Source organism: Notothenia rossii, assembly GCF_949606895.1.
Source record: "Notothenia rossii genome assembly, chromosome: 9".
NCBI classification, from domain to species: Eukaryota; Metazoa; Chordata; class Actinopteri; order Perciformes; family Nototheniidae; genus Notothenia; species Notothenia rossii.
This window is the reverse complement of record NC_136907.1, coordinates 57,956,828-57,984,763: the sequence shown is the minus strand read 5'-3', so window position 1 is coordinate 57,984,763 and position 27,936 is coordinate 57,956,828. Positions and strand designations below refer to the sequence as shown.

The 27,936-nt window shown below is 40.7% G+C and overlaps 1 protein-coding gene across 2 annotated transcripts in view; it reads right to left on the bottom strand.

The window, feature by feature from the left end:
* pappa2 (pappalysin 2) overlaps positions 1–27,609 on the bottom strand; it is a 71,268-nt gene extending 43,659 nt beyond the window's left edge. Inside the window, exons 1-11 of one of the 2 annotated variants that reach the window (XM_079648513.1) lie at positions 25,702–27,609; positions 21,579–21,811; positions 20,513–20,740; positions 19,784–20,373; positions 12,792–12,940; positions 8,526–8,665; positions 8,069–8,222; positions 7,319–7,511; positions 6,058–6,191; positions 3,418–3,600; positions 2,479–2,782 (exon numbers count right to left, since the gene is read on the bottom strand). In XM_079648513.1, the coding sequence (XP_079504639.1) occupies positions 2,479–2,782; positions 3,418–3,600; positions 6,058–6,191; positions 7,319–7,511; positions 8,069–8,222; positions 8,526–8,665; positions 12,792–12,940; positions 19,784–20,373; positions 20,513–20,740; positions 21,579–21,811; positions 25,702–26,668 (3,275 nt within the window). In that variant the 5' untranslated portion in view covers positions 26,669–27,609. Of the gene's footprint in view, positions 1–2,478; positions 2,783–3,417; positions 3,601–6,057; positions 6,192–7,318; positions 7,512–8,068; positions 8,223–8,525; positions 8,666–12,791; positions 12,941–19,783; positions 20,383–20,512; positions 20,741–21,578; positions 21,812–25,701 lie in introns of both variants that reach the window. The other variant, XM_079648512.1, reaches the window with a different exon arrangement.
* Positions 27,610–27,936: the final 327 nt, after the last annotated feature.

Here is a 27,936-nt window from a genome sequence, read left to right as displayed (position 1 = left end):
GACAGGAGATAAGAGGAGGGGAGGAAAGAAAAAGGGAGTGAATAGATAGAAAGAAAGAAAGAAGAAAAGAGAAAAGAAAAGTGGGTAGGGGAGGAAGAGGAGAAGAGAAAGGAAAACAAGATAAGAGAGGAAAGCAAATGGTTTTGAGATTCCTTGAAATTGTACAAAAATATTGGCACTCTAAAATTATAAAACAGAATTCCAGAGTTTGTTATGTTCTTTCGAGGAGTATTAGGCAAGGTTTGTATTGGTCCTCAAAAGAACATAATCTTCACAGGCTTGATCGATACAATGACTCATTCACAAACAACGTAAGTAAGAACTAATTGGTGCCAATGTAGTGCATCAGGATCTAAATATGTTGTGTTCTCTTACTTTGTGCTATGTAGAGAGAGAACATTGCATTTGTTGTGTGTCCCAGTCCCTCTAAAAAAATCGATTCTGCATTAATCTGATAGATTCTGCAAGTTTTCAGTGTGTAACCTTGTATCCCATGACCTTAAAGCCCCCGGGCAGGAAGTGTGTTTTATGATACTTTGGCTGCAGTGTCTGGACTACTGATATGTTTGTTGGCTGTGTCTATAAAAAGAGAATCCTCCCTATTTCTTCCAGCATAGATCTCCTACGTCGTCTAGTGTTAAAATGTAAACAGGAGAATAAGAAATTATTCAGTACCTGAGGTCTGGTCTATTTCCAAAGAAATGTCCTTTATTAATTATGGATCAGAGAAGGAAGCTTGAAAAACAACTTCCACCCCTATCCATCTATAATGGGCTAGATCCTGCAACCTTATTCCTCCTCGCTGCTCTCAGGGACCTCTTTATGATAATTATGGCGAGGTTTAGGTCATCCTTTCCCCTTTCCCTTGTTGCACTCTGCACTTCCTACCTACATGCCTAATTCCCTATTGAACTAGTAATCTTAATTAACAAAAATCATTGGCAATTCTTTTTTTTCTTTTTTTAATGACGTCATCGGAAATGTCCAATAAAATGTAGATATGTTAAAAAATGTGTTTAAACTGCACAGCAACATAGGATCATTAGATTAAACACTCGATAGCCGTTGTTTAAAGTATAACAACAACTATGTAATTGTCTGAAAAGGTTTTTTATTTTATACGGTCTCTATAAACGACCACTTTTGCTGGCAGGCTTGTTGTAAGACAGAAGGGCGAGAATTTATTTGCAAGTGTTAATAATGGCACACACTTTGGGAATGACTATCCTGTAAAGGCAATCATATCACTGTTGTTACAATGAGTCAGAATAATAATGAAAAGACAGAGCTATCGAGAGTTGCGATATTAGCGTTGCATTCGAGTGTTCACCCGACATTCATGCGACACTCTAGCAGATAAATAGTGTTTGTATGGGTCCGTATCTTTATTTAGACTTTCTGGTATAAACTACAATATTATATGTCTCGCCCAACTTTCTTTTTTATCATCCCACCCTCCCTTATTCGCGCTACCTTATTTTCTAAACTCATTGCTCCCAGACTCTCTCTTCTCCTAACATCAAACCCTCTCTGCCCTCCTCAGTCCCACATAACTCAAATCCCACAGGTTCTTACATCTTTTTGCACTTAGACACAGCTTGTGTAACACAGGAGATGTGTTCCCTGAAAAATAAACTGTTGTTGAGGCTGCATCCACCTCCAACGTCTGCCTTGCTCTGCAGAATAGCAACAGCTTCTTAGAAACAATCAGTGCCATTTGAAACTTTTGAAATCAGCCCCAGATGATCTGCAATCAAGTGACACAACTGTCATAAACTTGAAACTCTTTGGTTAGAATTTGAAAGAAAATCCTGGCTTGGGGCTTTACATTTGGATTCTGGTTGCATTTGGACAACCCACAGGACACTGTACAAACGTTTTCAACTTGGTCCTGAAACCTCAGCATGCTTTTGATTGAGTATATGCTTGTTGAAACAAATTTTGGATCAGTAGCCACAGCTCGACATCCACACGTTGGAATCATTTGTGTTCTGAGCTTTTCAAACAGAAACAGACCCAAACACTTTTGAAAGACAGATAACTGTGGATTAGCAGATCGGAGGACCCAGTCGAAGGTACGCTGCTGAAACTTAAACTCCAAGTTGCCCCTAAAAAAATGTTATTTTCCTCTGAGGCTGCTGATGTCTAACAAGGCAGCGTGTGTTTATTTGTGTAGGTGTGTCTACGTGTGTTAGTGTACGCAGCAATGGTTATTGGCAAAAACATTATGTTATAAATATTAGTTTACACGTAAAAAAAAAACGATTTGGGAACTTGCCTCAGAGGCAGTCCTCGGTATTCAAGTGTATTTTAAACCCAACTGTCAATTCCCATGACATATTGCGATCACTCCCACCCGTTTAGATAATTCTCCAGCTGGTATTACAATGTGATTCACCTTAGGTAGACTTAACTGCAGTAAAAGCAAATAAATTAATGATTTTTCCTCGAAGTACACCTGTCAACGTTGGAACCTACCTGTCGGTGAACGTCTGCTGTGTCTGAGGCGGGGGGGATTTGCTGGCGAAGGGCGGCTGCCGCTGAATCCTGTAAACCAGGGGTTGGCAGCCGGCACACAGAGGGCTGCCGGGGCCTGAAGACAACATGGCGGCGTCGATCTCCATCTTCTCATCGAAGGTGCAGAGTTTTATGGTGGCAACGGCAGCATTGTTGGTGTCGAGGCGCAACGTGAGGGGCATGTCGCAAAAGACGTGCTGCGGTCCGAGATTGATGCTTTTCCCCGTGTCTGTTATCAGCTCTATGTTGGCTATAGCTGGGTTATCTGTGACAAGGAAATACAGATATATGAGCTACAGACGTATGTCAGCTGTTATTTCTGGCATTTTTAACTTGATTGTCAATCTCGGATTGGGTTTTAACTGGAGGCCAGAATATCTGGGTTTTACTTATGTATTCACAGACAATGGAAAATGTATTTCTCACATGGTTGAATATTTATGCACAATGAACAACTTTCTTAGATCATTCTGACTGGCCAAAAACAAATGTCCGGCATGGCCTCAGGTACCATGCTTTAGATATAAAATCCGAATCAAATTTAGTTTGGATTGCCAATATCACAAGTTCACATTTATTTCAAGGGGATTTACAGTCTGTTCAGATGAAAAACATATGCATTACATTACATTACAACAAAGACAATCCAAATAGCTAAAATAATAATGTGAATGTATAAATAAATCAATGATCCAGGAGGTTGCCAAAAGCTTCCCAGTGCTGCCCAAAAGGACGATTAAGGACGATTCATGATCCAGATGTAACATTTAATACTGACGAAGAAAACTACTGAGGAAGTACAACTAAAGGCTGGTTCTAGGCAAGCCTGAGCCAGCCCTAACTATAAGCGTTATCACTTAGGAAAGTCTTAATCCTTAGGAGTTACAGAGTGACACTTACTTGATGAAATGTAGGTGACCCAAAGGGTGAGTGCGTGTGGGACGATTAGGTGGAGGAACCGTAGTGTGAGGGTGCAGCCCTCAGTGTCGGGACACGGCGAGGTCACATTTGTGTCATAAAGGCTGAGTTCAGGACTCCAGGCCTGGAGGCTGGGGTCACAGGGCTGCTCCACATCGGGCGGGCCTGGGGTTTAATGACATTGCACAGACGTACGTATTGGTAATCATGTACAGCAAAAAACTGTCAATTATTTGGTCCACGCAATAACCTTGCCTTGTAGGGTCTGATTTAACAAATACCAGAGCAATGCTTTTACCAGCACACGTATTCTCATTTGTAACAAGGGAGAGAGAGTTTAAGTTCCAGTTAAGAAAGAAAGAGTCATTCTTCCTTATTTCAAACAGGAAAAAAACCTAGTACTAACACCATGACGCAAGGCAAAATGACGTGTTAATGGTTACAGTGTTAGTGATTAGCACAATGGCATCAAATTACGTTAATTTACGTTATTTTCAGCTCTGCCCCAAAGAGCCCAATAAAATCAGGATGTTACTGAGGTGTTAGACATTTCACAACCACTGTGATTAGCCATCTGTAGAAATAACACTAGATCGCTAAACTGACAGAAAGACAAAGACAGCCAGTTAAAAACAGCCTTAAAATGCACCAGTACTGGCCCAAAAATACTGTCTCATAGACTTACATTGGGAAAACGATGTCTTGCCTTATAGCCCTTCTTAAATAAATTCTTACGTCCTAAAAGTTGTAACTTGCACTAATAGCCAAATCCAGACTTGTTTTTTCCATCTCTGCTCATGTGAATAAATGGAGTCTGAGCAGCTGGGAGGCGCGGTAAAAGGAAATGCAAGTGATTTGTGTCTGGGCCACATTGAGCGCCAAGGTTTTCATTTAATGTTATACTTTGCGGGAGTTTTCGTTTAATTGTATACTCTGTAGTCAAACGTTGGGGCTTGATGTGCCACGGAGCAACTTTTTAAAGCAATCAACAAGTTGCCACCTCATGCGCTATACTCTTTATATGTCCATGACTTCCATCGTCTTCTAACAGTAGGCTTAGAATTGTGATATTAGATTTTCATTACCCCTATACAGGCAGAGACGTTGAAGACCTACCTTTCATCCCTGTCTTTACCCCCAGCAAATTGAAATTCACTGAACATTGTGCTGCACCTCGCGTTTTGAGTAATAAGCTACTAGATTCAGCACATAAACTAATGTAATCCTTCTCAACGGGCGGAAAACGCGAACAAGTCTAGATTGTGGCAAAGGCAACATTTTCAGGAAATGTAAAAAGACAATGTCAACAATTCTAGCCAACAGTTTGTTGCCATTATACTTGTGTTGTTGTCTTGCCAGCCATGATATCCGCTTTGAATTTGTCCAATTTCCCCCCTCACTTTGTCTACCCATCTCCGTTGGCTGACAAAGTGAGCCCCGCGCATCAAGTGGGAAAAAGTGAAAAGGAAGCCAGCAGACTGGCTGTCTCCTCAGCTGTGTGCATACCACTGTTTAGAGTAAGACTGTAATTGACTCTTTATCATCATTATGATCCCGCAGCGAAAGAGAGGGAGCCGTAATCCCCCCCGTTTCTCCTTGCCGCTTGTTTTCAAAGCATAAATTCCTGCAGAGGATTTCCACATATTTGGGTCGAGTTTCCACGGAAGAGAAAGGGAATGTTATTGTGTTCGCGAGGTATTTCTTTCTCTCTAACTGTATATCTCTTTCCTTCTCTTTTTTGTTATTGTTTGCTTCCTTTTGGTCCTTTTTTTTTTCTTGTCTCTTTTCCCCTCATCCTACATGCCAAAGCAAACCGGGCTTCTGCAGAGATTATGATTGGAATAACAAGGACCATGTGCTTACACCAAGCATAATGTTTCAAAGTGAAGCGCTGCGAGATACAACTCTTTTGGCTTATTTGTTTATGACGGAGGCTTAATGTCTGAACAGCACCCAAACGTTACCCAGAGTAGACGTTGGTTAAGAATCCTTGTTCTCGCTTTGGCTAAAACAAGACAGAGACAGAGAGAGGTCTGTAGCACAGTGCAATTATCATTTAATGATTTTCTGCTTTTTCCTCTTCCAGGAGCCATTAGCCTTGCACGCACCTGAAATTTACAGGGCAGAGATGTGTATGTGTGTGTGGAGGGGGGGGGGTTTGGATGGGGGGGGTTGATCTGCTTTGGGAAACAAGAGACAGAAGCGGAAATCAACGACACAGACTCAAACATGAAACAACCACTACAAAAAAGTATTGATCGGGAAGAGTTTATCAGGCGAAGCACATACAAATAATCTATGATTGAGTAAATGATTACTAAAGAAACACCCTCCACTCTCAGTGTTGATATGTAGTTGTGCAGCCTGTATGGATGTTGCAATAAGAAAAAAAAGAAAAAAAAATCACTATTCTGAACTTTATTCTTTTTTTTTTGTTGGTTAAAGGTATAAATATTCACCCTATTTTTTTGGGCCGGATTAGCCTTTATTGGAGATGACAGTGTTGATATGTGTATATGGTTCCAGGCCTGATTCAAACCTGGCTCCTCCACACGGGAAATGAGTCCCGATACATTCACCATTTTTTTTAACAAACACACAGTTTTTGTTTTTTTTACTGACCGACTGCTTCCTCGGGGGTCCAGTAGCCTGACGTGTCACAGATGCGAGGTGATGTAGCCTCCGAGGCATATTGGTGCAAAACGCCGTCTTTCTCACAGTCTCCGCAGTTGATTCCAGACACATGGAATGAGGAGCTGGGTCAAAAGAAAAAAGAGTTGCGTGCGATATTATATCATGTTTTTTTTTAGAACAGACCTATAATAATGTTGGACCAACTTGCTTCTTTTTTTGTTTTACTCCAGATGGATTAAATATAAATACAAAATTGTGTATTTTTACACTTTGTGCTTAAAGGTCCCATGACATGGCCATTTGTACTGATCATAATTCCATTGTTGAGGTATACACATTGATTTCTCATACAGCATCTCTATATAGTATGTGTAAACGGCTTGTTGGAGCTCCTGCCCCCCCCCCCCCCCCCCTCCCTATGAGGCCACTGTGCTCTGATTGGTCAGCTCGCCCACTCTGTTCTGATGAGTCAACCACCGTTACAGCTGAACATCATCCATTATGTGTTACAATGGCGTTAGCAACCAGAGATGACACCAGTACGGACAAACAGATGAGAATACTGCGTGGGGTCTGTGTGCCGTGTTGGCGGGACGTTGCGAGGCTCGCTGCTGCGAGGAGCGGACAGTGTGAGCTGGGTTCATTCCCTGCTTGCTGCGTGGGATCTGCGGGACAGCGAGACATCTCGAATGGACGCGGGAAGGCGGAGGTGCTGAGGGGGCTGCACTAGCACCCGCACCCCCCCCCCCCCAAACGCGGCGCACCTACAGCGTGCCACAATTTCGCCGCTGCGAGGCTCCACTAGCACCCCCCCGCGTGCGTCACAGTTTCGCCGCTGAGAGTGTGTGTGTGTGTGTGTGTGTGTGTGTGTGTGTGTGTGTGTGTGTGTGTGTGTGTGTGTGTGTGTGTGTGTGTGTGTGTGTGTGTGTGTGTGTGTGTGTGTGTGTGTGTGTGTGTGTGTGTGTGTGTGTGTGTGTGTGTGTGAGGAGCTCCGCGGATTGGTCCAATAGGTCCATTTGGGTATAGTCACGTCACTGTACCAAGGAAGAAAAAGAGAAATCTCCAACGAGGCGTTCTGGGGCAGCATAGACAGGTATTTTCTGTGTTAGAGGGTGTACTTTGAGGGTTTGTGACTTTGCAGACTGTTTACATGCAGAAAAACCTTCATAACACACAAGGGGACGGGTAATAACCGGAAAAGCATGACATGGGACCTTTAAGAACCCATGCAGTCATACTCGTACAGTACCTCTGGTAAAGCATTCCCCTCAAAGGTGGCAGCCAATAGATGGAGACAGAATCTGGACTCTGGTCTGTCACTATGGGGGCCAGAGGGATGGGAGACGGCTGCTGGTCCATTAGCCACTTCTGGTAGACCAAATCCAGATAACAGTGCATTCGGGCCACTTGGTTGGGGGTGAAATGGTTGGTGCAGTTGTCATCTGATGTGGTGAAATAAAAAAAATCAGTGTTTATCATTTTAAACAATAACCTCCATTTAACCTAATTTCTAATCACTCAAATATTTAGCTTACTGGAAGATATTGAAGAAAATAGATTCTCGGTGAAATCACAAGCAAAATAATGACTGTAAATATCAATGTTGCTCTTATTATCGTATAAAGCAAGCACAATTAGCCAACTTAGTCCTTGCAAAACCCATTTAAAAACGAAATGTAATTTACACAGTAGTTGTACTTCCTGCTTGTGTGGTTGTGTCATTCAAATGTCAAGAGGTACATAACTTTTCCTTTAGAAGACTTATGACAGACTGTAGTAACAAAGAACCATGTTTTTGTTCTCCTTTTGTCTTGAATAGAAAAAGCCCTGGTTCTAATTATGCATGGATGTTACTGTATACATGATGTCTATACCATGTCCTCTATCTACAGTGTACATTCTTCATGTAATGTAAATAACTTGTTCTCCGGGTCATTGGTTATTTCGACATGTCTAAAAGCATAGCTACAAGTAAGGAGAGATGTTTTCATCACTGTACCTGTGTAACTCATGTAGTTGCTATAAGGTGTGTTGTGGTACATGGTGACTCCGCAGGAATCATTGACGGTTCCGGGATCATGGCAGGCTTTTGATTTGGGTGTTGGTGCAGTGTCAGCACACAGATCTCCTGTCTCCATGGATGGGGTGGTCTCCTGCAAGGGCATAAGACAGAAATACAAGCAAATGATCACAGGAGAGTGAAAAGCCCTATCCAAGGAGGCATATCTAAGCCTAAAAGAGAACGGCAAACCTATAATCTAGTTTGCTTAATTTAACCCATTTTACTACACTACTTATTTGTTCTTTTTTGCATTCATTGTTTTAACATTTATTTATTGTTTTTCTGAGAATAAATATTACAACGACTGAAGAAGGACACATTCCCAGAAAATAATTTATATATAAACTGTATGATACAGAATTATGAACAAGAGGAGAACATTTATCAGTCCTACCTGACATGGGTCATCACAAGAGTCCCGCTCGCTCACCCCCTTGAAAACATGGTAAAGTCCAAGTATGTGGCCCATCTCATGAATCATGGTGTTCTGGTGGCCCATGGTACCAAAGTAAGACGGGCTCAGAACCATCCCACCTGAGGACAGAAGATGATATTTAAAGTGTGTGTCATAATACAATTATATCTTGAACCGTTTGTCTTACAAGCTGATGTTGATCTCTGACTCATAATAAGAGTCATAAATATATCTCTGGTGACATGTTAGTGAAGTTTTGCAAGCAAGTTGCAAATCTAAAACTGCCATTCAAGACTGTAACCCCTTATTCCTCCACGTTGATGGGAGGTAATGATTTGGAAAATTGTCCTTCAGCAGGTGAACAAAGCCATGTTGGATAAACTACCATCTTATATCTGCTCCCTGATCTCTCGGCAAATTTAAAGTACCGGTAGTTATTGCCTGAGATCGCATGCTGTGGTTCTATTAAATGTGCCAAGTGCTAGGACTGTCTTAGGGAAGAAAGCTTTTAGATGTGCAGCTCCACTAACTTGGAAAATAATTGGAAAATTACCAATCTGGTACCACTACATGTTTTTAAAGCTCGGTTGGATGCTACACAATCAGATGCTGTTGGTACCTGTACATGTGGATAGATATGTAAATTGTAATCCCTGTAAATGTTACTGTATGATGTCCTTTTGTTGTTCTGTTGTTTATGTTTTTATGTCTTCATGTGGAGCCTACTGCTGCAGGTTTCCCTTGAAAAAGAGATCATTGATCTCAATGGGATTTCACCTGGATAAATAAAGGTTTTTAATTGAATTGAACTGTTTCAGTGCCCTTTGGCACGACAATCAATAGGAGGAAATCCCCTGGTATGGTTACTGTTGTATGTCTAAAAACACTAAACCATGTTCAGATCCACTAACCGTTTACGATTGTTTTTTAATGAGATGTCAGAAGCACCCAACAAAACAACTGATCGCAAGCAAATGTGTTATTGCTGTGAAAATCTAGAGCTGTGAAGCTATTTAACTTGTGTTTTACGCTCTGCTACGGAATTTCCAAAAGAGAAACAGACCTCCATAGTAAAACGACTAAGCACTGTGATATTTAAAACCAATTAGGAATAAAGTAAAACTTTACTACTCTAAACCAAAAACAGGAAACACGATACGGTAAGGTGGCTACAGCTGGATGCGCGCCAGTTTTGCCAGCTTTGAATATAGAGGAATACCCTGCAGTGCAGAAACCTTGTATTCACCATTTTTCCTCATTTCGCTCATAACTGACACCTCACGACGCTCTCTTTAGAATACAGATATAGTTTCATGACCAAAATATACAACGAAATTCCACAGCCACTAAAGATGTGATTGGGGGAAAAATCATAAAAACGAAATCACAGTAAAACAACCGAGAAAGGTGCATACAATTGAAAACATTGAATATACAAACATTGTTACCAATGTTACCAACTACTTGAATGCATGAGTTGGTTTGAGATACATTTATATGTATATGCTTTATAAGTTCATTACCATTTAAGGAGTTTTGTTAAGAGGTAGTGAATGACTCACGGCTAAAGCAGTGTAAATGGTAGGTGGGAAGGCTGGATACATACAGTATACAGATCAAAATGACTTGGATTCTGCTCAAATTCTGTTAACCAATTTCAATAAAGTGTGGTACTAAGTAAATGTTTTGGTTTTGATGTGGTAACAGGATTTGTAAACTTTGTTGCTTTATGGAGTCCACAAGGTAGGCTTCATTCTAAATTACAAATAGTGTGTACCCTACACCGTACCATATACAGTCATTTAGGTATCTAATGTTATTCCATTGTGCAATGAGTTTGAGATCAGAGCAGCCATGCAGCCTCTAATTGGTCAACAGACACGAGAGGCTGAATTGGAAGTGGACAGCTCAAAACAACAAACTTGTTTTGTGCCAATTTGCATTATTAAATGAAAGAATAACTCCATTCTGTAGGCAAAAACAAGTTTCCTAAGAATGATGATAATCGAAGAATCAATAGCAGACATGACAGTTATTGGGATTATGATTAGGAACAGAGTGTTCAGTAAAGACGTTGAACAATGAAGACATTAAATACGAAGAGACTACACAACAGGGCATCCGGAGATGACTTGTCATCCAGTAACTTGGTTTTAAACAGGGACAGATGCTGGGCAACTGTACCAAATGTCTTGTGGAACACATTCAGTATCAGGACTCAAACTGTATATTTTGAAAATATAACATCTACTCTACTACTGTATTACTGAGACCCTCCAGAAAAACGCGATTCTGCGATCGCAGAATTTACCGCATAATCAGCAAAATGGCGCAGATTTTAAAAAGGCTGCATATTTATCAAAAGGCCTCATAATCCCCGCATTTTTCCACACAAAGTTGAGGGGGAAAAAAGTTAACTCGTCTTGACGTGAAGTAGTGATGATGATGACGCGACGTCATCAGCTCGCGCATCACAGAAGGTAAACAACACCGTAGAGTGAACGTGTGGAACTCACACGAGAGAGAAAACACCAAGATGAAAAAATCTGATCCATCTCATTTACCGACGAACATTTTTGCTAAAGACCAGGCAAAGCAGTACCCCGATGTCTTTCAAGAAAGTGGGGGGAAACTATTCTGCACCCCGTGCAACTGTGTGTTGGAGCATAAGAGAAAATCGACGGTGACGACCCACTTTGATTCATTCAAATATTCGAAAATGCTTTCTGCTGCTGCGGACAAGAAAGCCAAAAAAACTCACGTTCACCGAGGCATCAACCTCCAAAACCCTTTCGAGGGCTACAAGAAACGAAGTGAGTAGCCTACAAGATTCAAGCTGCAGATAACGAACGAGTAAATGAAAACAGAATGAGGGGGAGAAGTGTGTGTGTGTGTGTGTGTGTGTGTGAGAGAGAGAGAGTGTGATTAAAATAGCCCAATTGCTTTTACAATAAATAAACATTGAATGTGTTTGATTGAATAGGAAAGGGGTTTAACGTTAGTGGCAGGTTGTGTCTGAGAGAGAATAAATAAGACAGCCCAATATTTTAAAAAAAAATCTATTCTTTTTCGCAACTTTCCGCATATGTCGCAACGTCCCGCAATTTCACCGCATGAAATCACATAAAAACCCCACATGTTTAATCGCATAATCAAGGATTTTAGCCCGCATAATCAAGGATTTTAGCCCGCATAATCAAGGATTTTTGCCCGCGTTTTTCTGGAGGGTCTAAGCTGGTATCATCAAAGTATCTCTATTAAAATAAATAGCTATCCAAGCCCATTTATCTACACAACATGTATTATTGTATTGGGTAATAATAAAGTGAAAAATATGCTATTTATTTAACTTACAATTCACATACTCGGTATGCATTTACTATTATACTTGACAGCCAGTTTATATGGATCCAATTTGCCATATAACAGCTGTACTTGTTAAGGATGCAGGGATTCGCAAGGTGTTGAAAATGCTTAAAGTGGAAGCATTTCACAGTTTGTTACAGGATCATATAATTTTTTCCAGTGAAAGACTTTCTTAATGTGATAAATACTTCACCTGGAGGTACATCCTACCCATGTGTCTCTTACTTTTGAATCAACTCACTCCTTTCTGCTTGCACAAGCAGGAAACAAAGTTCAAAAATAAATGAAGAACAGCTGGCAAGTGGGCATGGGTGGCAACAATAATACAGAGCCAATGCTAGTCAAGTCCATTTTATATATATAGGCCACTATCACAAATGTGCCTCAGGGGCATTACATTATGTACAGCATAGGACACCCTCTATCCCTTTTGACAGGCTTTGAATATGGAAAAACACTCCCAAAAGCAAACTTAACTAGCCCACACTGATGTTTGTTTGTTTGGTTGTTGTTTGGGTTGATTAGCCTTTTCCAGTGGAAAGGACTTAATAATTGGAGGAGGAAAAAGGCAATGTGCCGGGAAAATCTCAGCCAGCCCCAATTGCTCTCCCCATTTCGTTTTTGAAATCGCTAAACCAGGCAACAAAGAATGGAGGGTATGGGAAAAGATCAAGGGATGGATATGAAGAGTAATAGGCAGGGAAAGAGAAGCTGAATAAAAGCAAGACGGAAACTGTGTCAAATCCAGTAGAGGAGAAAAGGGCAAAACAAGTTGCAAACATAATACAACAGGACAATTTGAATGTTAATAAAGACAAAAGCAAGGAATTTTAAGATATGACAGATATTGAACAGTATTTTTGATGTCATATTACTCACCTTGGTGGGTTAGAGACTCTTTTGCCCATGGCCAGGTTGCAGCTCCTGCCAGCTCTTCACGCACTGAGTTGCTGGCAAAGAATACATTGAGGTTGTCAGTGCCGCTCAGGTGTAGGGCCTCCTTTAGCTCTTTTACACTCATATAGGCCCTGCAGAAGCAAAAAAAGAGAGAAAACATGAAAATATTAGATATATGCAATAAGCATTCATCAAAGCACTTTAAATTAAACTGTAAATCCTTGTAAAGTGTGGTGTTATATCTACAGGATTAAACTACAAACAGTCATTAATCTCAAACTAACATTATGCTACCATGTTAGCTTTCCCAAAGAAAACAGTTTTTTTTTCTGTTACAGCCACAAAGACATGTCCTACTCACACATGTGTTCACTTATGTTGCCTGATTAGACTTCTTTTCAGGACACTGTAGGCATCATATACTGGGATTGATTAGCTTCTCATGTTAGCTTTGTTGCTGAACCTTAGATGCTTTATGGTTTATAGTTGGGTCCTTTAAATTAAATCACAAGTTCAAGTAGACTACAGTACTGTACAGGCTACAATTTGTTTGGCAGCTTCGGAGTTAAGACTCTGTTAAGCTAAATATCTAGCATAGGAGACATGTTAGCTATTATGCTAGGCTATACCAAATGCTACTGCATGCAAAGAGATACAAAAATTAAAATCTATCCAAAATGATGAGTGTATTCCCCAAAATATTTCTTTCTTTAAGCATGTGAAAAAGTATTTCTGCTCACATAGTATTGTAAGAGTGAATTTAAGAACATGTAATTATGTCGTCCTTAGAAGACGTCAGTTTGCTTCATCCATCAACATCTCCCTGCCCTCTATGTACCTTTCAAATCATAATAGTTTGAATTGGTCAGGGTACTTCAAACCACTACCCTGCTGCCCCCTACCTCTTTCCCTCTCTGACTGTGATAAATTACCCGGGAGGCACTTTGATGTGTGAAGCCGACTTTGTTTTTGCCTGGCTGCAGTGATGTCACATGTCATTTTTCTCCTTTTGCTTTTATAGCTGGAAAAGCTTTTGCACCCATCACCATTAAGCCTTGCTGAGTCTGAGAGCCTTGCAGTGGGGTCTCACCGGCTGCCCAAAGTACACATGCCAGACACTAGGCTTTTAGCTGAGCCTCCTATGGCTTTTTTGGAGCACTACAGCTGCTTCATCAAAAAGCCTTTAATCTGGCTCTCAGTGTTTGGGACTGAGTGTATGCTTTATGTACAGGGTAATAAAAATCAATGGTGCAAAGACATCCAGTGGTGCATCAATATAGTGTTGGGTCATGTCAGTTCATACCTAATACATATTGTTAAATTTATGAATCATACATAATTTTTTTTGTAAAGCCTCTCAATCTTTCATCTTGCACCGGCAAAACTGTGGTTTTAAGTGTTTTTCAATTATTATAATGTAATGGATTAGTCTCTCAGCTTACTTTGTTAACATTACAAAGCCATATTTTAATGTTTACCTAAGTCACTTAAAGTGTATCCTGATGATTTTCTGAAAAATAAGTTAAGGTTTATGCTTTTGATCAAGCTCAGCTTTAGGGCTTCATTTAATAATATTACTTAACCACGCTCTTTTCTTAGCTTTTTTTCCATCAAAATATAATTCATAGAATTACTCATTAAACACTTTAGCTTTGGCTTAGTCCTGCTTATACTGTTCCAACAGTAACAGGAAACGCAGGTGAGCTTGTGACTGAAAATCTGAGCTTTCAGCTGGGAAAAATATAGATGGATGAAATTAGGAAAAAGTATCCCAATTATCCTATACATTACATTCAATGTACCATTAAGTGAAGTACTCTGCCTCTAAATTGGTCCAAAGGTGTTACTCGACAGCCCAGAGTCCTGCATGTGTGTAATCCTCCCCCTAAAGCAATCCTTCCCTGAGTGCATGTGTTTTATACTGTAAATAGACATGTGTTTTCTCAGGCACTTTTCCTGAATAAATGAGGTTTAAGATGTAAGATGCTTCAGGGAAACCCTGCTCTCAATACATTACTAAAGCATTGAGGTTAGCTGAGGCTGCGTGCAGTATCCATCAACGTGTTGCTGTGCTATTACAAGTGACAGAAAGCTGACCACTAAAGAGTTGACTCTTCAACTTCTGAGACTCAGAGGACGCCTCAGTGGATGTCTAACCTGGCAAAAAATCAATGGCTCTCCATCATTTAGGTGAGCCCAAAACCAAAGTTATGATTTACCAAAATAAACATTTGTGGGCAATTCAAACACTGTGTAAATCAACAGCAGTGTAAGCATTAGCACTGTCACCATGTTAAGCTCTATTTTACTTTCAAACCTCAAGAATCAGGACACAGACTCTAAAATAAACAGCAATCAAACCTTTTGATATATAATATACTTAACTTCAATACATACTGTGCACTGCAATGTTACATGTTTAAATAGAGAAAACAAAAGCATCTACAATCTAAACAGTTCCTCATAAGGGCTTGATGAATGCAGTGCTAGAGGAAAACACAAGAACTCACAGGTAAATTAGCTGGAGATGTGTAACCAACTTGTGAAACAAATGCTAGCTTAATAAATTAGCTAGCTACAGCTGATTAAATCTGCTAGCGTCAGTTGTCATGCCAATCTGTTGTTGTCTACCCTTTATCTGAAATCAAAAGCCCCTTGTTTAAAAACTTACCAAGAATGTTGATGGTAAATGTGACACCACAAATGTATGGTATATTTCTTTCCTAAACTGTCATGCAAGAACAGAAAGCTTGACATGCATAGCATTTCCCAAATGACAACAAAAGGTAAATAATGACCCTTTCTATAATGAATTATGTTCTGGGAAACATTGCAGTTATGTTTTTATTAGTGAATAAAACATGACCACAATAAAACTTGAGATTCACATTCACGGTAACTGTCAAACTGAAAAAGATTGTTCTTTCAGAGGAGTTGCCTGGACCTCTTTGCACACAAATGCACTGTCCAGGTTTTACAAATCCAAACTGTTAGCAAATACTCAACATGTGTCTCAGCATTAATGAGCGTAACCCTTGCCTCTCTTTCTTTCTGTTAGCTTTTCCTTCCCGGCCCTTCTTGTAATGCCAGAATTATTAGTGTACCTGGCCATAGCTATATAGAACTGGCTCTTAACAACAAGTTTGTGTTGTGACAGCAACTGGCTTGGAAAACCTCTGGCCTTGTACTGGCCAGCAGCAGCTGCACACATATAGGGTCCCACAATCGGAATACCTGGCCAAGAGCTCAGAGAAAAGAGGGAGGTCGGATATCAAAAACCCAGATCCAGAACATAAAAATTGTCCTGTGCTCCGTAAATGCCAGCAAAATGTCATCCTCACATTAATTGTCTCCCTGTCTGAGAAATTTGCGATCCAGACCCCCACACACACATGCATGCAAGCATGTCGAAGCACTCTCACACATAAGGATTTCCAACAAGCTGGGGTCAGGACCTTTCCAGAAGACCTACACTACTGTAAGTCCACTGAGCCCAGATTTACTACACTCTGATCTCCTGTGTATTGGCTGCTCATGTTGTTTTTAGTGGGAGGTCAGGGGCGTATAGACAGGAACTCTGGCAAGATTCACTGAAGCAGTAACATCACTGCTTAGAAGTGATTTAACTTTTGGAGCTTTGCTTTTGAAAATCTGAAAAGCAGAGCCCTTATTTATGGAAGTCTCTCATGCAAAAAGATTCTGCATGAAACCAGATCAAATCCAGAGCCATGATTTATAAAAGTGTGCTCACATCAAAATCAACACATTACATTGATCTCTCCAGTACCCTGTCATATATCAAACTAAAACAGATTCCAGCTATTACCCAAAGGTAAGTGTGGTAGATACGTTTTCCTTTGTTTTTTTCTGAATATTATTTGCAGTAACCATCAAAGTGAATCTAGAATAAATCACGGAGCATTTTATATAATTCAGGCCAAGGACCAGACCGACGTTTTGTGCAAAACAACAGAGTAGAGTGCTGTCTGCTGTCCAATATTTTTCATTAGTGTCCATCTCCTCTCTGTGGGTTACCGAGCCCAGGCTGAGCCGAGGGAACATCTGACCACAACATGTACCGAACCTACTTTTCTCCTGTCTGCCTCACTGGGTCTATCCCACTAACCTTGTGAGGATAGTTAAGACATACATTAGAGACCACACAGATGCAGATTAACAGATTAACTTTGACCTAACTGAAGCCTTTGTCCTCCAGGGAGAGTCAACAGAGCACCAGATTATTTTCCAGCAACAGCCTGTTTCGCACTCACAAATCTGCTCAAATCTACAACTGGAAGCTGCACAGTCCTAATGCTGGCCTTTTAGAGCTGTCCAGTATAACTTGACAGTTGGAGGTTAAGTGCCTTGCTCAATGGCACCTTTTTTGACTAAGGATGGTGGTAAAAGCTATGAACTTCAGATTACTTTAATTATGTAAGCCTATGATCTTCTGTTCAAAAGCATGCTTAGCCATCTTTGGGCTGATGCATACATCAGCAAAAAGCACAAACAGACATAACGGATTGTAGCGATTTGTTTAGGACTGGGGCCCCACTTAGATGTATCCTTGTTATTTTCTCAAGGAGAAATAACATAGGAATGTAGCATTTGGTTATACTACGATACTACTTAATGTAGGAAAAGAGATCACTGCAGGAACTGTGACATCTATGATACGTAAAGCTACCGGCAGTCTGGATAAGAAGCTAATCTTCAATTTCCCATACAATAGTATAATTGTGTTTCCACTAGTTCACTTTTGTAAAACCCAACAGTCATTTGTATACAGTTTAAGTTTGGAATTGTTACTTGGACTTGGGTATTGGTTAACCAAGTTCCTGATTGACAGAATGAAATACCAATAACCTTCTGTTGGTATTATTTATGAATAAGACAGTAGGCATTTCCTCATCTTAAATCAAATGTTCCCAAGGTCATGACCTCTGCCTAAGGCAACGCTTGAGCATATATCAAGTTTTGTGTGTCCTTTATTCATAGCTCAGCAACCCTAACCATCAGAGTCAGTCATCAAATTGTGATGAAATTACTTTACAACAAAGGTTTTCTCATATTTGTTCAAAATAAACATGATTTGAAGCTAAAGGAATTGGGTTGAATAAGGAATAAATATCCTATTTGTGATTTTAAATAAGTCTTATGTAGATAGACATTCGCTTAAATTGAAATGTTGGGATTTGGATTATAACAAAAGAAGTTGTAATCCTTTAAAAAAGCTACTAGTTTAAAAAACATTAATACATCCTTGCATTAAGCTGTCACACTCTGTCAACTCTGGACACAAAGCGCAAAATCGTTTGAAAAAATAGCTCTCCCTCCCATGTTCTGTTTCCCAGTGGCCAAGTGTAAAGCTTGTGGTTACAATTTGGATTAAGAACGGGGTCTTTAAGAGCCTGGGCCGACGACTTCATGGCGAGACTTCATGCATGCTATTTGGAACTCTGCATGAGCCTGTCTGTCAGACCAAATAGAAGACAGCAGGCTCCCGCTCTAGTTGTTTAGTAAAAATAAGTGTGTACTTTGGCCTCTTCACCCGCCGTCCCCACTTCACAGAGCCCTGTTTAAAACCACTGGGGAAAGTGAGAGTACCAATTTGTAGATGTAGCATGTTGAGCTGTTCATTCCAAATCCCTGCTGAAGCACAATTTAGCGTGCTGAAGCAGATATTCACCTCATGGGGAGAAATTTGTGGCCGTTTATGCTCTCCTTGTCTCTGGAAAAACAAGTTCTCCTGACTGGCTGATATACGTATCCCCCTGGTGTTTTCACCACTCTGTCAATCTTACATTGTAGCCCTTTACACTTTTCTCCTGTCTTAATATACATTGATACATATCAATGGACCGGTCAGTTTACTGTATATTCTAAAAAATGTATGGGACATGCAACAACATACTTCTGGAAAAAATTGACTTAAAATCCTCAAAGACAGTAATGTCAGATTTCCTTTAGCTTAGAACATATCTTTTGGTTGTCCATTGGCAAACTTTGTGGTTTTACCTGATACTTGTTTGGTACCAACGTAGTCGAGGTTCCAAGTGAGCTGTGTGGATACTAATAACACTGCAGACCGCTCAGTGGTCAGAGAGAATAAAAACTGAAATCATAACTTGGACAACAAGGGACATTGTGTACAAATCAACAATTGCTTTATAGCCAAGCTACAGTCAATAGCGACCGCATATTTTGTTTATATATACAGTCAACCTAAATTTGACTAAATGGAGGGGGTACTATCTGCATGCAAAAAGGAAGTTGAGAAAAGTTGATAGCAAAAGTAAATTGAGCCAAGTCGTACAATGTAGAGTAAAATGTGGCCCTGTCAACTAATGTTTATTTTCCTTTTATGTACAAATATAACACTGTGACACATCTGCAGAAAGAGTTAAGTTTCATTCGAAGTAATTTAAAGGTCCCCTATTATACTGTTTTTCCTCAATATATTATAGATCTCAGATATATACAAACATGTCTCTGAAGTGTTTGGCTGAAACACCAAACAGATCATTGCAGCATCCCCTAATCCCCTCTGTTTCAGCCCTGTTTCCAAGTGCTGATTCTCTGTCTGTTACTTTAGATGAAAATAAGGAGCCCCTCCCCACGCCCCTCTGAGAGATATTTGGTTACAAAGAACACTATGGTGCTCTAGGAGGAGATTCAGGTGATAAGGTGGGGGGGGGGTGTTACCTTGGTTGGTGATTGGCTAATGCTTACATATGCCAAAAAAACATTATGACATCATAAAGTGGCCAAAATCTGGTCAGCTCATTTTCAGAGAGGATTTTATGTAAATGAATCAGGACAAAAAGAGAGAATCTTTTTTCCTGAAACTTTCAGAATCTCTTTACACAGAAGGGACACATGTTTATGTATAACAGACATGGAAAAGTCAATTGTGCATAATAGGTGACCTTTAACAGAAACCAAAAAGAAGTTTTGAGTATTTGGAACTTCACCTGTCAGGGGACTCGGGATCGAAGCAGGTCTTGAGGACGTCAGTGACCCCCGGGTCACAGCAGTCTCCATCATCGTAGTCATAGTGTATACTGTTGCACTCCATGTTACAAACTCCATCCTGTCTCTTCCAGTTGTAGCAGAGTCCCAATCTAAGGCAGTCCCCTCCGTCATGGCCTGTCCTCGGGTGGTCGCACTCAGGGTCACATTTGCGGTTCCCAATCTTCCCAATCCGACAGTTGCTGAGGATAAACCGCTCTCTGAAGCTGGAGTTTCTGACAGTGTGCACGCTCAGATCCAGGGTGATGTTGTAAGGGCGGAATGCCTCAGTTAGAGCCAGGTGCTGGAGCTGGATCTGGGCTTCAGACACGGTGGGATTTCCGCCAGAGTCATTGCAGAGGTTGACGATCTGGTAGCGAACTTGCTTGTTAGCACGGAGCTGCCAGTTGTTGTTGTAGCCGGAGATGATGTCGGTGTTGTCGCAGGGTGTCAGGCCACAGGGTGGCGGCAGGAATGGGGATACGAGTTCTTGTTCAGGGACAGGAGTGGTGATGATTGTTGGATGGAGGCCAACTTTGTTAGGAGTCCATAGCTGTTCCACCTCAAAGTAAGAAGTAAAATAAATTAATTGTATTACTAAAACCAGACCAGTTTTAATATGCAACAACTAAACACGGAAAAAGTTTGAGAGGAAAATGTTTTTTTGCAAAAAAAGAGATATAGTTTATTACATTAGTGAAGTCAGCCCACATTGCCACCAATGGCTCGCTTTTATCAGTTTGAAGTGGCCGCTTTAGCAGGTCCTCATGGGAGCGGTCATAGCCCCACAGCACCACACCCCCTATGTGGCCCCTGAAGCTGTTTCCCTGATCCGATTGGTTACTGCCGAGGAATAGGGTTCTGCATGTCTTCATGTAAGGACTGTAGAGATTCCCCGACTGATGACTGCTCTCTCCCACCTGAAAGGACAAGCAGGGGAGAAATGACAGCCAAACAATTCAAAAGGGGCAGAAAATAAATGTCTCTCCCTTGCATTGTTACAAACATAATACCATGAGTTATGTTCTAATCAAAAGTTCCTAAAATGATTTGACTTCCTAAAAAGTACACATTTAGCATTAAATAACCCAGGGTTTGCAGCTGCTGATTTTGCATGTCACTTGTGAAGCTCTCCATCTGATTGTCAACAAAGTTAAGGCTTTTTACATTTTTTCTCTATTCCTTTAATGCTCCGATTGGTTAACACTACAACAGCCTGCTATTAATAAGATTAGCTATCCAAAAAACAATGAAATGAAATTATTGATCAATTGAGAATGGCCAAATTAGAAGCTAATATAGTCTCTTGCTCTCCTATTTCAATTTTTCTGAAACTGGCATGAAATAAATTGGATGATGAATAAATAAGCATTTAAGAAAAAAGGTCATCTTGACCTCAGACATGTTTGACAAAATAATCCAAACTAAAGATCTGCATACTAGTTTTTCTAGGCTTTCAACCAAGTAACTATGTCTTCATGAGTTTGAGTTTGCTCAGTTGTCATGGAGACTGATCTGTTGACAAGCAAACTAAGTAGCTGTTCTCTATACATCTATGTCACGTTTAAGCATAAAGACGATTATGTAGCTTGGGAAACAAAATAAAGACCATGTGATGTTGGTGAAAGACTCAGAGAAATCTAGTAGGTGGACCTTGGGCTTGGATTGTGATGTCAATGATCGTTGAGTTGAAACTTAAGAGGTGAATGACCAAAATGTAAGCCAAAGTTCGACCACCAAAACACTCAAATCACACACCTTAGCTCCATCAACATACAGGGTCATGTTGTGGCCGTTGTAAGTAGCCATCAGGTGAGTCCAGGCGTTGGCTCGGTAACGCTGGTGGCTTAAGACAGTGGTGGATTTTAAAGCTCGGTCTGTGCGAAGCGTGAAGTAAAACCGTGCGTCTTTGGAACTGGCGGGTTCCACAGTGCGGACACCTACCGACCAGCCCTTCTCACTTAGTGAATGGGAACAGTTGTCAAATACACCTATGGGAAAGGGGGAAAGTAAAATATATTATAATGTGTATTATTTAATAAGAATACCAGTAAAAAAAATCAATAAAGCAATTATTATCTGGCAGGGTCCAAGGACTAATTCACAATGAGCTCATAGCCTTTACGAAAACACATAAATAAACCCACAAACAAGCAATCTTTCGAAGTGTTTGCGGTCCTGAGGACTTGGGACCCCAGAGTAGGAGAGGCTGAGACATACAGAGAATAGACAGAGCCAGATATAGTAAGAGAGAACAGAGAGGGAAGGGAGGACGGAGGTATTTCTCTCAGCCAGGGCAAGGCCCTTGTGTTTTCATTTGCTGTTGCAACAGACACACACAGATCCACATCTGCTCCCCAGATGTGTTTCACTGGGACAGCGTGGGGTCAGGGAACCCCTTCACCCTCCTTAATGCTCTACTGTATGAGCATGTGTATATGTTTACATGACTATGTGTGTGCGAGTGTGAGAAGTGGGAAAACTAAAGCAAAATATCCTTTCTGAAGTGAGCCAGGATCATGGTTAAGCAATTCATTCAGTTAAAGAAAGCTGTCGTTGGGAGGCTAAACAGTAGCTGGGCCAAGTTAATTAGATTACATTGTACTACCAAATGTAATCAAACAAATATATGTATACCAATCTATCCATACATACTCAGAAACATTGAGCACAATATAATATATAAGGATAAACTTAAAATGTTGCGCCAATTGTATTAGCCATTTGAAAACGTCTTTGTTCATCTTAACTAGCTAACTGAATGAAGAATTGTTTATTTTTCAGTGCAAATTAAGCCAATATGTTATTTAAATGTGTACATTCATTAAGTAATAATAATTCTACCAATAACTTACTTCTATTTGGGTCACAGACGAGCAAGGGTACCAACGTTTAAAATCGACTTATCATGCAACATCACTAATCCACAGTAACTCACAAAATGCTAAACGTTAAAATATTGGACTACTGTAAGTCATTAATAAACCATCAATCATCCAATGGTGACAAATTCACAAATACAGTTACATACACTTCTTGGTGATACGTGTCTCACAATTTAATCTCCTTGGAAATCTGTTGAAGTTTGGCACAAACCAGGAGGAGGGCGTTGTTTAAATGAAACAAAATTGAGCTAAAGTTTTCTGTGTTTCATGCAACAGCAGATGGTCGTGGGGAAACTGCCAAAAAAGTGACAACACTGCGTTTGCAAGAGGAAACATCAAGGTTATGGGAAGATGTGGTGTTTAGGTTGTGAGACATTTGCAATACCACAAATATTAGTTTGAGGATACTATTCATCTCTCTCCTGGTATCCATTAGGAACTAATGTTTTAAAGCTGCATTACATTTTTGGGGGGGCCAGTTAGGGGCAGCGTAAATAGCAGAAAACACAATATTAACATAAAATATCTTTCTAAAACTGTTATTGCAAATATGTCAGCAAACAATTGGCTAGTTACACCTTAAGCAGTCTGGAAGCAACATTAGCATTCACTTGGCGCCATGTTTCTGCCAATGCAAGTCCAATATTGACTCTTTCTGTTCCCAACAGGGGAGGGAAACCTCTGGCTGTCAAGCTGCTCCGCTATTAGCATGGCGCTAATATTTCTGCAGTTTGGCGCTTGGCGGTATCAGAGATTTTCTTTTCTTTCCTTGAAACAAGGTTGATGAAAGTCATCGAGAAAACCTCTTAAGCCAATTTCAAGGCCAGAAAACCAAAACAATGGGCTTGAAGGCAAATATTTTGTAAAGCTAAAAAAACTCCAGAGTTAAGCAATCATTTTCTGAGGTTGGTCACTACCAGGAAGCCCTCAGTAAAATATATTATATTTGAACAATAACTGTATTTTAATGCATGAAATGCGTTTGAATTCTAACATTTTCTACATTGAGGAAAGTTGTCAAATGTTTTAACCTTTATCAACATTTGAAAAACCAATCCTTTTTTAAGACTATTTACTTTCTCAGCATGTGTCGCCCCATCACAACAAGGGCCTTCATTTTAATCCAGTTTTCGAATAATATAATTTAAGACATTAGCATAAATGTTGGCCAAAATAAAGTACATTAATTAATACATAGTACTGAGGAAATTCGTTAATATCATTGTTTCTCAAGCACTCACTGTAACATATACAATAACATGACAAAAAAAGAATGCAATGTACAAACAACAAGACAACAAGTGACCTTTAGAAGTCTAACCGATATCAATGTCATGTCTAGCAGAAACAATAGGAGTTTGTTTTTCACTGTATTTGTCAGATTCCTTCAGAACACTACAAAGAGAAAGGCCCATGCCACAGAATTCCACCCTCACATAAGGAAGCAATGAGGGGGGAAATGTAGTTGAGTAATGGACTGGGATCTTTGATCAGAGTAAATGTGAGCCGACGTAACGGTTTGGGGTCTCCCTCACTATCTGGACAGCTGTGATGCTGCACCGTCGTGCTTTTATCCTTTTGAATTTGTTTGATGTAGGTGTTGTCCTGTCAAATGTGCAGCTTTTCAAATGTGACATTCACTTTTGATGTCGAAAAACAGTAATTTCCAGTTTTGAGTGAAGAATAAAAATGTAATTGTATGTTATGATAAAAACTGGTTTAAAAATAATGTTATGTGATCAGATATTATTCTTCTAATAAAGGATAACCATTTGGAGCCTGGCTCTGTGTTCAATTGAAAGTATAAGCCTTTTTGTACACAATTAAATACAATTGGTTTTTTTGCAGCAAAGAGTAAAAGAAGTCGATGACTATTTCCCAGATACCAATACGACCCTATAAAGTCTTGATTTGTCCCTGTCAGATTCCTAAACCGAAACACATTGAATTGACAATCATATAAATAAAACCCTAAACCCTGGTTGAACTCTGTTTGACCTTTCTGGTGAAAAGTAGGCTCATTTTTTCTTGGAAGCCATTCAACACTAACGTCACACAGCACAAGTCATTGCTGTTAAAAAAGAAAACCCAAATGTTATTAGGGTTAGTAGATATAGTATAGCTGTCACAAATTATTTGCAATAATATACAGCACCATTAAGTGTCAGAATATAATCTAGGATTCTTGAGAACTGGGAAAGAACAAGCAGACAAGGAGAAAAAAGTTCTGATACTGGATCAGTATAGTTCTCAGACTGGGAAAGTGTTCTTGGAGAAAAATAAATGAATATATCTCCCAAATTCTGTCATGGGGCATATATCCCCGACCCAGTGTGCGGTCATGAGACTCTGCTTACATCTTCCAGGGGGGAACTTTAGTAAGAAGATATGAGTTTTACTAACACAGACAAGTTTTAAGATATTTTAAGTAGTAAAACCAGAGTGTGAACACACCCAGTAAAAGTCAACATCTTACTTTTCAAACCTTAGTTATTAGTTTTCGTAGTATCAAATATATTACAAGGCAAATGTGCCAAAGTACCAAAAGAAAAGTAGAATGTTCCCTGACAGTGACTAGGCTACTAAAAGGATGTATTTTGGGACTCATTTTACTGTTGCCTTATATGTTTAAGGATGTTTAAAGTTCTGCTAATTTTAACTATTGCTTACTTAAAAATCTTTCAGTTTAGGGGAGACATACCAAATAGAGATACTTGTTATTCACTGGACTAAAAGGGTAGGTAAAATTGTAATATGGAAAGTAACTAAAGCTGTCAGAGTAATAAACTACAACATTTCATATTGGCTTCTGTGATGTAGTGGATAATAGGAATACAATTGCATACAATTGAGATATGCCTATACAAGTAGCCTACAAGTAACTTGAATGTGTATAGTATGTAAGTACAGTGGGTCTATTTGAGTAATTTGGTGCTACTTGTACATTCCACATCAGTTCGTGTCTATCATGCAGCTCATGCTCAGTTTTCACCCACCTGCTATGACTGCAGGGTTGCTCTGCCCTCCCTCAGGCTTCACCCAAAGCTCCAGGCTGAACTTGGCCCTCGGCAGCTCCACCCCTGCAGCCGGTTTCACCTTCAGCTGCTCCCTGCGTCCACTGAAGTACAGGGCAGTCATCCAGGAAGGGGGCACCCTTGGCAAGGGACTCCCCCAGGGAAGGGAACTCCCAACAGGCATGTTCGCGGGCTGTTCCTCCTCCACCACTTCCCCGGAGTAGTCCTCGGTACTATCCTCAATGTTACCGGTGGAGGACTGCTGGTCTCCATCTTCCTGCTGCAGCCTAGAGAGTACCAGGAGACCCCTGGAATCTGTTGAGCTGTCAGGGAAAACTTTCTCCCAGCTGGAGTTACCGTCTTCCTCGTACGTAGACGCGCCGAGGAGGCTGCGAATGACCCTCGAGCGAGTGTTGCGGGAGGGCTTCGTGTGGCCCGAGGAGGACACGGTTTTCCCGGGGTCTTTAAGGAGAGGCTTTCCGGGCTGCTGCGTGGTGCTTTCACTGGCATAATTTATCTTTTGCTTGTCGTTTGTGTGGCTGTTCTCAAAGTGCCGTCCGGTAACCGTATCATATCCGTCCCCAGCACTCTCCGCCACATCCTTCCCCGCGGCAGCGACCCGGTGGACCCCGGTGTCAAACCTGCTGCACCCTCCCTCACAAACAGAAGGAGCGCTCTTAACACTGTACGGCTCTCTCCGGCTCGTGTGTGTCCTCGGACGGACCGCTGGAGGGCGGTATTGGGACGGGGAGAGGGAGCGGGGTTGCCGCAGGGACCTCCAGACGCCGGACGAGGTGCAGGGTTCACCTGCTAGCCTGGAGAGCTCACTGTCTGCCCGCCGGGCCATGCTGCGCTTGTTCCGGCTCATTGCATCGGAGCGAACCGGGCTGAGCAGCCACGTGTTAGTGATGAAAACAAGGAATATAGCCAGTAGTCTGATGAACAACATTGTGTCAGGTTAGGAACCGGTTTTTGTCGTTGTTTTATTGAAGACAAATTGTGGGGGGGGGACGGGACGTTTTAGCTCTTAAAAAGTCAGCCTCTTGTTTCCAGGTCAGCAGGAAGAGGTCTCACGCCAATTCGCCAAACTGTGGTTATTCGATTTGTTTGTGTATATTTACTAAGTAATAAAGAAACATCTGTTTAGGCTACCGAATTAGAAAATGTATTTATTGTGGTAAACAAATTATAAAAATAATCAAATGTAACATAAATCAGTGCATTCGAAATGAATCAATTAAAGAAAGAGGTTGTCACATTCTTGAACTTATTGGATATTGAGGTTCTGTATGTTTTGTGTTGATTTTTGAATAAAGCAGACGTTTAACAACTGAAGATCTGATTATTTTTCTCTGATTCTGAGTTCATCCAAATCCTTTCTTCACGCAGCTGCAGCACAGTTCTGCACTTTGCACGAGCCTTCTTTACATCTGTGTATTCCGCAAAATATCTGTAGCGTGTTTAAGTTTCCGTTTACTTCTAGAAAAAAAACCATTAGTTTATAAAACTCCTTTCTGCGTTTTAGTAAGCAAAACAATTATGTTTAAACGTCAGGCTGATTTTAAATCTGAAATAAACAGAAACAGAATTGTTTTTTTTATAACCTAAGAGGGCTGATTTCAATTCCAGGAATAAATCAGGTGAAATATGATCATTTAAATCCACACTGACTTTGAATAAAGCCTCTTTTTTACCTGACCACAGCGGGATCATTCAGTGCGTCCTGATCCAAAATATGGCTGCAAGGTGAACCAGAATAATGAAAAAAGAAAAGTCACTCCAAACTCAATGCAAAGTGCCAGTCCTTAACTAGCTACCATACTTGTTGAGCAGAAGCTTTTTCCTATAATTTCTGAAAGAGGGGACACTAATATTAGTCCATTAAATCATAGCTCGGCGTCTGCGCGTCAGCTCCTCTTGGTTTTTGTTGTGCGTCTGTGTGCGCCTCAGAGTGACTTGCTGCTCCTCTGCATCGGTCCGTGCAGTAGTAGTAATATCCTCCTCCATTCACTCCTCCATCTCTCTCTCTCTCTCTCTCTCTCTCTCTCTCTCTCTCTCTCTCTCTCATTCTCTCGAGTCCAAAGGTTTTTTTTATTATCAGGGAGCCCCTGCCCGCCCTGACATCACCGGTAGGGGAAGTGCGGTGGAGGTGGTTGAGGGAGGAGAGGGTTGCAAGGGGGGGGCTCACACTTGTGTTTTACAAGGGAAATCCTCTCC